Source organism: Colobus angolensis, unplaced genomic scaffold (assembly GCF_000951035.1).
Source record: "Colobus angolensis palliatus isolate OR3802 unplaced genomic scaffold, Cang.pa_1.0 Scaffold156, whole genome shotgun sequence".
NCBI classification, from domain to species: Eukaryota; Metazoa; Chordata; class Mammalia; order Primates; family Cercopithecidae; genus Colobus; species Colobus angolensis.
Window position 1 is genome coordinate 585,377 of NW_012114666.1, and position 10,140 is coordinate 595,516.

A 10,140-nucleotide genomic window follows, 5' to 3' on the forward strand; every position below is an offset into this window, starting at 1 on the left:
TGTGCCCGCGGCCGGAGCCAGCGGCTCGTCGGTGACCCGAAGGCCACGAGCCCGTCGCCCGACTTGGCCCCTGACGTCTTCGTCCTGCGGGTGCGGCTGGAGGAGACGGGGGAGATATTCCGCGTGGCAAATTGCCGCGGCGACATGACCGTGCGGGAGCTCAAAGAGGAACTGGACCTGATGGTCGGCATTCCCTTCAACCTCCAGCGGCTCCAATACCTCGACGAAGGTGGCTTCTGCCCTGACCCCTTCCCTGGCCACATGCAAGGGCACCCTGTCCACTTCTGAAGCTGGATTCCCAAAGGGAAGCTTGCTTACGTGAGAAACCCCAGATGGCAAAGGAAAGCCCTGAAACCCAGCCACCCTGAAACGCAGATGGAAGGGCCACTTGGGGTCCTGGTCACAGAGGGACTTCCCAATCTCAAACACACGGGATTCGAATTGGACTCCCAATCAAGGCAAACCTTGTCCACATGACCCGAATCCACAAGCAGGTCCTGCCTGGATTGGGCTGCATCTGCCAACCCTGAGCAAATCGTGTCCAAGCCAGGACCCCCCAGAAGCCAGACCCTCAGGCTCCCTATGTCTTCATAAGGAGCACAGGTCCCAAAGCCCATAAGACTTGTCTGAAACAAAGCCTGTCCTCAGCAGGACCCCCAAACCCAGGGCAAGCCTGCCCATGTCAGTACCCCACACTCAGAGCAAACCCCAAGTCCTCCTCCATGCTGGTCTTGAGAACATCAGAACCCCAAATCCTGTAGCCAACCATGTCCACGCAAGCATGCCGACCCTGAAACAAACCCTGCTGACCTCAGGACCCACAAACGCAGAACAAAATTGCCTAACACCAAACCCCAAATCTCCAGGCTAACTATGACTACCTCAGAACCCCAGATCCTCCAGCTACCACACCCACCCCAGGATGCCAGGGCTTGAACAAACTTTAACCACTTCAGGACCCCCAAATCCAGAGCAACCATGCCCAACTGAACCCCAAATCTCCAGGCTACCCATGACTACTTCAGAACCCCAGATTTTCCAGCCACTTTTGTCTTGCAAGGACGCCAAATCAAAACAAACCCTGTCCATCTCAGGACCCCAAAATCAACAAACCAGCCCAAGACTGAACCCTTAATCTCCAGGCTAACCATGACTCAGAACTCCGGATGCTCCAACCACCGTGTCCAGGCAAAGAGGTCAAAGCTGAGACAAACTCTGTCCACTTTAGGACCCCGCAACCAAGAACAAACCCGGCTAAATCTGAAATCCCAAATTCCCAGACTAATCATGTGACTATTAGAACCCCGAATCCTCCACAACCATGTCCACACAAGGTTGCCAACATCTGAAACAAACGCTGCCCTCCTCAAGACCCCATATAGCTATATGCAAATTCTGCCCAAGTTTGAGCCTCAAATCCTGAAGAACCCTGAATCCCAGAGCAGACTCTACCCACATCGTGACCCTCAGTTGCCCAATTCTGGACCCCCAGTCTCCAACTAACCATTTGTGCATCTGAACCCCAATCCATTAGCCACTTCTGCCTACATAAGGATGACAGTCCAAAATGAACCCTGCCCACATATGGACCCCGAAATTCAAAGCCAACTCTGCTCACATCTGAAAGGCAGTCACCGAGCTCACCATGACCATACCAGAACCCAAATCCCCTCAAAGTGTCTTCATAAGGGCTCCAAAGAATAAAACAAACTCTGTCCACAACAGGATCCCAAAGCTCGAGTCAAACCCACCCACATCTGAATTCACCCCCAGACATGAAACCATGTCTACATCAGCACTCCAAGGTTGAAGCCGGCCATGTCCATATCAGGAAGTCAAGGTTCAAACCAAACCTTGCCTCCACGAGTACCCCAAAACTCAAAGCAAACTTTTCTTGTATATGTAACCCAAATCTTTCAGCCAACCTTATTTATACCAGAACCCCAAATTCCAGACTAAACCCTTCATATAGCAGGAGCCCAAATTTTGGAGCAGATTTTATCACCATGAAGACCCCCAAATCTCAGGGCAGATGTGCTCTATTCCTACCCTCCAAATGCCACACTACTCGGGGCTACATCAGATCCCCACATCCCAAAACAAGTCCTGCCCATGTGAAGACTCCAAATCCCAGAACAGACCTTTTCACATCAGGACCCCCAAACAGACAGCAAACCTTACTTTAATCAGAACCCAAATCCAGAATCAACTGCCCTCACAGGAACGTGAGTCTCAAAGCAAATGCTGCTATCCACGGTTGAACCCTGAATACTGGAGCTAACCTAGTACGTATCAGAACCCCAAATTCCAAGCCATGTCCTTGTTCACGTCAGGAGCTCAAAGCTAGCCCAGCCGGAATCAGAACCCAGAACCGAAAGTTCCCTGTGACTGAATTAGGACCCCAAGGGCCCGCTCCAGACAAGTTTCATGTGGTAGATGCCCAGCGGAGGCCAGGCACCCTAGAGCCCGTCTCTCTTTCCATCAGTCTCCTTCCCTGACCTGAAGGCGTGGCTTTCCCTATCCCGATTCCCTACAATATTTAGGATATGAGAACAGGATCAAAGTCCCTGGCTCCATCATCTCCCCACCTGGTTGAAATCAACACAACACACTTCAAGAAAATGAAGATACAGAAAAAATCTCTGAGCTGCTGCACAGAGAATGTGAACAGCTGATATTGCAGAGAGACTGCAGCTGTACTGCAGGGGCTGGGGAGCGATGGAGACAGACAGATCTGAAAGCAGCCTGCCTCCACGGGCTTGGTGCTGCCAGACACTGCCCTTCTGGGCTCAGCTTCCTAATCCATAACACAGAGCCACTAGCTCTAGAATTCTCAGGAGCCGTTTCCCCCTATGGACAGAAATGACTCAGGAAACTCAAAATGCACAGTGAAGGCCAAAATACCTTCCTTTGCTCTCTTTAAAATAGGTTAAGCATTGTTCATGACATATTTATTTTCCTATAGGAGTATTTGGAAGATGCTCTTGGGCATTTCTGAGGTTTCATTTGGAAAGAAATGTGTTTCCAGCCTGGTCTGTATTTAACATATTAAAAGTGAGGAGAGTTGTTGAAGGACTTAGTAAGAGTTCCCAAACAAGTAATTTGAAAATTATGTATCATCAACTACAAATGCCTGGCACCCCTTCTGTTCATTTATTTTCGCTGATGAGCTGTGCTGAGCTATTAATTCAAGAAAGCTAAGAGGGAGCGAGAGAGAGGGGGTGACTTAACACTGATGTCACAGTGCTATCACTCAACAGGCACTTAGCAACTGTTAGAAGCTCGACCTCTCTCTGCTGTTGCAGTGCTTGCCATGGGTGGTAAACAAGAAAGACAGAAGGTGCTGCTCATTTTTAGAAGAAATTTGGGCTACTGCCTATAAATAATCCTCTGAGGCCTCTCCTACCCACCTCAGAATTTGGGGCAGGGGGAGATCAAATGAGATCATGTGTGAAAACCTTGAGATACACAAATCTAAAAGGGGTGAGCACATCCATGGGCCCGGGTTGCCCTTACACGTCTGTCATCAACTCTGATAATTTATTTAGCTGGTGATAATTAGTATTTGTCTAAGTCCAAGGCGGTGGCTGCCTGTTTATAAAAAGAGGATGTACTCCGATTTCTACAGGGGTTGTTCAGCATGTGGGAGTTGTACTCTTGCACGTCTCAGCAAAACACAGCTTTACTCAATATTTTCAAAGTTGTAGGGAGTCGAGTTGTCTTACTTAGACTAATTACCGGTTATCGCCTGTGTCTGAACCACAAATAGGACACTAATGAACAGATTTGCCGATCACTATTGCCTGTTGACATCTACCATCCTGAGTTTCTGGTAGCAAATTAGTGCTCATAGAGCCAAAAGTGGGAAGCCAGTGGCCCTGGAGGGAGGCAGGTCTGATGCCAGCACTGGGGTGGCTGTTTACAGGCTGTGTGAGCCTCCGTTTGCTCATCAGCAGATGGACATAACAAACCTGCCTTGGAGAGCTGTCCTAAGGATGAAAGAATAAAGGTACTCAGTCTGGGCACCAAGTAATCACTAAGTACCTAGTACACAAGCACAAAGCAGTCAATCATGAAACCAGGAAACTCATGAATCCCACTGACTTGGAATGTAGACCGTCTCACCTGGGCAGAGCTGGGACTCGATGTTGGTGGCATTGCTGATAAAGAAAGCATGAGGCCAAAGGAGCTCTGGTACTCCAAGCCCAGATTGGGGTGGATGTCAGCATTAGCTCCTTACATCACATCAGCTCTCAGCTAGGGAGATTGTGTCCCCCAGAGCCCATTTGGCAATGTCTGGAGACTTCTTTTTTTTTTTTTTTTTTTTTTTGAGACAGGGTTTCATTCTATTGCCCAGGCTGGAATGCAGTGGTGCAATCTTGGCTCACTGCAGCTCTGCTCAGGTGATCCTCCCACCTCAGCCTCCTGAGTAGCTGGGACCACAGGTGCAAGCCATCAGGCCCAGAAAATTTTTGTATTTTTTCTAGAGACGGGTTTTTGCCATGTTGCCCAGGCTGGTCTCGAACTCCTGGGCTCAGGCAATCTGCCCACCTCAGCCTCCCAAAGTACTGAGATGACAGGTGCGAGCCACTGTGCTGGGCCTGGAGACATTTTTGATTGCCTTGATTTGGTGAACGTGCTGCTAGCATCTAGTGAGTAGAGGCCGGGAAGCTGTGAACACCTGACAATGAGGAGGGGCCGCTGCCACAAGGAGTTACCCAGTCTAAACTGTCAGCAGTGCTAAGGTGGAAAAATCCCTCCCAGGCTTCAATTTGAAAGATCCAACAATTTTTTGTCATTGTCACCTCTTTAGCCGAGTAATGACATTATCCAAGAGTGTTTTGGTTCACCCTATATGACTTGTATAACCACATTGTGCTGTGTGTCTAATGACTGGTTACTTCAAGTTTAAGTCATTCTATTTGTAGAGTTTGCCTCATAAAATGACTTTACTGACTCATGTGCCTTTTCACAATAGGACAAGTTATAATTACAGAATTTTATAAATCGCTGGCATTGTGATTTTGTTCGGCTTCCATCTGAGCTGAACCAAATTAATTTTCTAAAAAGCATTACCAACAACAGACAGACCCACGCGGCACCATCAAATGAGATTCGTATTCGATATTTCTAAAATTATCTTTGTGGCACTCAAGGTCAGATAATCTCTTAACTTAGCCAATGTAGTAGTTTATCTTTAATACGCAATTTTTTAAAAGAAAAAAATGATTCCCTGCAGGAGTTTTGATGGATGACACTACCCTGAAGTTCCATGATGTTGTTCCTGGAGGGATTATTTCATTATGTATCTGGCGTCATGACGGATGGACAGAACTTGTTTTGGCGGCTGCGGAAGGGGATCCCAGCAAGGTGTTTTCATGCTTCTTTAAATGGATATTATACATTACGAAGCAACCGTAAATTGTGGGGGAAAAATTAGTCTTTAATATGGATATCTGAGTAACAGTTTCAGAGCAGGGAAGAGAGAACGATGAGCTGTGTCATAATTACAAAATACTGCACCAAGGGTTTGCCTTCACTCCTTGGGTTTACCATTTTGCTGGGTTTATCAATTTGTGATTTATAACCCACTTACCGCCCTGCCCCGCCCCGCCCCGCAAAGGAGTCAAGGCAGCACGTTTCTATTCATGTGTATGAGTGATAAGGTTGGAAATCTAATTTAACACTGAGAGGAGAACTCCAGATAACTGGGAAATGCACAGCTCACAGCTTGGGGCTGTGGTACAGGCCTCTGCCGGGTGCTGCCTGGTTCCGGGGTGGTGGGAAGTCCCTTGTTCCCAGGGCGAGCGGTGGGCGCTCTGTCCTCCAGGGCTCCTGCTGGCCTCTCAGCTGGGCTCTAGGGTGGGCACTGGGGGGCAGGAGGACAGAAACCAGATGTATACCCAACAGGGAAGATGAATCACTGCGACACGAGGGGCAATGCTATATTCTTTCTAGAAAAGAAATTCGGATGGAAAGCTATATGCTCCTGGAGAAGAGGAGACAGAGGTTCTTTGCTGAGAAAGGGGTCAGGGAAGGCTGGGTGTAGCAGGGGCTGGGACTGACATTCTCGGAAGAGTGGGTGGGCTCGGGGCAGGTGCGGCAGGAGGCAGCCTTGGCAGGGAGGGTGGGCAGGATGGGGCACCCAGGCCTGACACACCTCCTCCCAATCCCTCCCACTTCTCCTCCTCTGCACGCTCCTCTGCCCCTTCTGTCTCCCTCCCCTTTGTCACCAGCAGTGTGGTCCAGGCTTGGTTTTCTGACTCTTGCTCTGGCTGCAGGGGTCACCTCCCTGTTGTCTGAAGTTATCAGAATTGCCATCATCCTCATCTCGATTCTGCTTCTCCCACCGCCCCAGTCCTGACTCCCACATCAGGGCAGAGTATCCTCCCTGGGGGAACCCATAGCCTTCCTCCCAGGCTCAAAGACTTAACTCACCACGAGCCGGATACATGACTGGGCTGTTCACCTCTGCGTGTTCAGCTTGCTCGGAAACCTAACGGAGACAATGGGCACACAAATAGATGGGAAGGCCAGAGCTGGTCTCCAAGAGATGCCTATCACCCTCTGGGAGGCCATTTGTATTGGCTGTTTTCTTTCTTAGTGGCTTCAACCACCTTCCTGTGGACACCCGGCAAAGCTATTTTCTCTCTTCAAAACATCGACAGGAAGACCTTCCTGCGTTCCGAGCCTGACTGATGGCGAATTCGTATTTCCTGAACATATATAAGGCATTAAATGATGGCCTCCCCATCCTATCCTGGGTGTTTCTCAGCTTTTCATGGAGGTTTTGCACCTCTCTTTTCCCAACATGAGCCTGAGTTTGACGTTCAAGCAGGCCTTCCCCTGAGCATGCCCCATCAGCCATCCAGCAGAATGTAGCCACGCTTTTGAGAATAACTCAAACTCCTCTTATCTTGCCCAGCTATCTTGTCTCGGGCTTACTGAAGATTCCTTCTACCGAACTGCCAATTCAGAACATTTTGAGGGTGAGAAGTGGAAGCAGTGGACATCTCAGAGGGCGTTTGTGGCGTTGTATGTGGCCTCACACAGAGGTCACTCTGTTGCTGTGCAGTACCTTCTAGAACATGGTAATTATGGTAGAAAGCTTGCTATATTCATGAGTTGGGATTTTTTGCAGGTAGAGAGGACAGAGTGTCTTGTGTTCCAAGTCCTTCCAGCAGTGGTTTCCCGGACCTGTGTCTTGTCCCGGACCTGTGTCTTGTCAGGGTCCCCATGGGACCACTCGCTCCCTGTCTAGGCAAGTGTCTTAGGGTACGCCAGTCAGAGGCTGCCCTCCTTCTCTTTACCAGGTCTCAAGAAGATTCTTTCTGGTTCAGTGAGGCAGAAATTTCAGGACCCAAGACACCAGAGGCAGCTACAAAGGATTCCTGGTTCGTTTCCAACCAGACATATTGCTGGGAATATTCCCATGCTGTCTGCGTGATTTCCAGCCTCACATGAAATTAGGATGCTGCAACGGTCCAAAATGGTCTAGCCTCTGGCCAGGCACGGTGGCTCACACCTGTAATCTCAGCACTTTGGAAGGCCGAGGTGGGCAGATCACATGAGGTCAGGAGTTCACAACCAGCCTGGCCAACATGGCGAAACCCATCTCTGCTAAAAATACAAAAATTACGTGGGTGTGGTGGCAGGTACCACAGGTACTGGGGAAGCTGAGACAGGAGAATACAACAAAAACACACACACCAAAAAACAAAAAACAAAAACAAAACAAAACAAAAAAAACAACTAGAAAAAAACCCCAAAATAGTTCACCCTCCAGCCACCCACAGCTCTGTGGTGGATGGCAGGCTCACCATTCTTCCTTCTCCAAGCCTTGTTATTATTTTCTCTCAAGACATTCATGCTGAACTCTCTTTTCACCCCACCTCCACTTAAGGGCCTCCTTCCTCTCTCTCTCTCTCTCTCTCTCTCTGTCTCTCTGGCTCTCTTGATAGATGGAAACAGAAGCCTAAGACAACATTGTCTTCAAATTAAAGAGCTTTACACAACATTCCATAGGTGTACACTCTATCCTCCCTGGATGTGGGATATTTTTGGGAAAAGATGCCCACTGATGGAGATGCAGACCACTCAAGAACAATGGAGAACAGCTGTAACAGCCCAGACCACCAGCTTCCTTGGAAAAAGGGAGAACATGTTATGTGGTGTTTGGCCAATGGTTTGGGCTCAGGAGGGGCCTTTCCCAAGGGTCTCCCGTATCCGCTTGCCTCCAAATTAGACAACACCTTCTTTCCTACCCACAGCGTTGGGTCCAGCCTCTCAGCTCAGTCATTGCCATTTTTCCCACTTACGCCGAGCAAGGTGGAAAACATCTTGGATTTCCTGGGCCGGATGATTGGGCCGTGCATCGGGTGTATAAACCTCTGTGATGGGTAAAGGTTACCTCAACAATATTCTCCTTCCTTCCTTCACTGCCTGTCTGCTCTTTGCTTGTTGTAAAATGAAATATGGGCTTTTGCACAGCCCAGCAGTCCCTTAAGCTCATAAAAAGTCATTTTCACTCTGATGGAACTGTGAGGTATTTGAAGGCACCAGTTAAAAAATTACAGCCAGCTTTGCAAAGTTTTCTGTCCTCTTCAGACAGCTGCTGGGGGGAGGTGTCATGGTCGACACTGGTGTTCTAAGAGCCTATTTAAAACTTCACCTCACCAACCAGCCGGAGCTCATAAAAACTGGCTACCGAAATGTCAGCTGAATTTAATTGAATTGCCTTGTTTTCTGTGTCATGATATTTGTTATCCAGAATTTGATTCAATTCAACAATTCCATATTGGACACCTGTCATTAGCCCATCCATCTGCAGGAGGCAGTGAGGAACTTAATCGAAGTGAAATCTGTCCATGAGTCAGGCTGCCCATTGCGTCATTTCCCGAGTGCCTGTCTTCTGCAGGCACTGAGCTACGTGCTCGGGATGAGAACAGCAATGAGCCAAATGTGTGTGTTTTCTGCCCTCCTGGAGTTTATGAGGGGAAGTCAGTAGATTATTACAAATAATTCCGTAGTCAATGGCATACACAGTGTTGTGAAGATGTAGAGTGTCTATTGAGCTTATACAGGAGATTTCACGGGGTGGGAGAACTAAGGAGGATTTTCCCAAGGAAAGAAATGAAACCTAAAGGAAGGTCAGAGTTAGCCCAGAATAAAATGAGAATGTTGTGAACGGGCCTGGGGCAGGAGGCAGGGCAGGGTGTATTTTAGGGATGAAGGTGGAAGGTAGGTATAATTGGTGCCTTGGTGGTGGGGTTGGGGAGGAGAGGATGGTAGGAGGGAATGCTGGAACAGTAATGGGAAGGCATGGTGAGAGTGAGCGGGAAAGACCTAGAACATCAACCCACAGGTGGCGGGATGGCAGTGATGGATCTGAGCAGGAGGTTGATATGGGCATTCTGGAAAAATCACTGGTTACTGCCAGGGGAACAGACTGGAGGCAGGGCAGTGCTGGAGCTGGGCCAGGCAGCAGGACCTCCCTGGGGAACACTCCCTTCACAGCCCTGGACCCCTCCTGTGTTCCCCCTCCGCATATCTTCCTTCTGGCCAATGTTCTTATTTTACAGGAGCCAGCTGCCTCAGCAGATCCCCCCTGGGCAGGACACCCCTGCATGTGGCTGCAGCGATGGGTCGGTCAGACTGTATAAGCCTTCTGCTCCAACACGGGGCCTCCATCCACGACAGAGATGCCAAGGGGGAGACCCCCATCTCCATTGCACACCGCCTGAACCACACACAGAGTGAGCGGCAGATGTTCCTTCTCCACCAGATAGCAAAGTCAGGGATAAGGGATCTTAATGACTTGGTTGTGAAGAATGCTTTGCAGAGGATCAAGTCTGGGTTTAGGTCTGAGATGATGATGATGACCCCTCATTAGCTCCCAGTGGGAACACTTGCCTGTTGAAGCTGGTTTGGGCAACTTTGCAGAGTTCAATCCCATGGGGGTCCTTGGTGAGCAGGGAGGCAGGAAAACAGGGCAATTAACCTGAATCAGATACAAAATTATCTGTCCTCTTTGCAAATGATTTCGGGAGGGTGTTGATGGCAGGAGGTAAGTCTGCGCTCATTTGATAATCCATTACAGACTGAACAGGCTCTGATGCCAGCTTTTAATTTTAAGCTATT

General features: G+C 49.0%; 1 protein-coding gene across 1 annotated transcript in view; it reads left to right on the forward strand.

The window, feature by feature from the left end:
* The window catches only part of ANKRD60 (ankyrin repeat domain 60), an 11,140-nt gene extending 1,248 nt beyond the window's left edge, over positions 1-9,892 (forward strand). Inside the window, exons 3-6 of the mRNA XM_011936729.1 lie at positions 1-229; positions 5,240-5,370; positions 6,926-7,091; positions 9,582-9,892. The exon at positions 1-229 is cut by the window's left edge and continues 1 nt beyond it. Coding sequence (XP_011792119.1) covers positions 1-229; positions 5,240-5,370; positions 6,926-7,091; positions 9,582-9,892 — 837 coding nt within the window. The remainder of the gene's footprint in view (positions 230-5,239; positions 5,371-6,925; positions 7,092-9,581) is intronic.
* Positions 9,893-10,140: the final 248 nt, after the last annotated feature.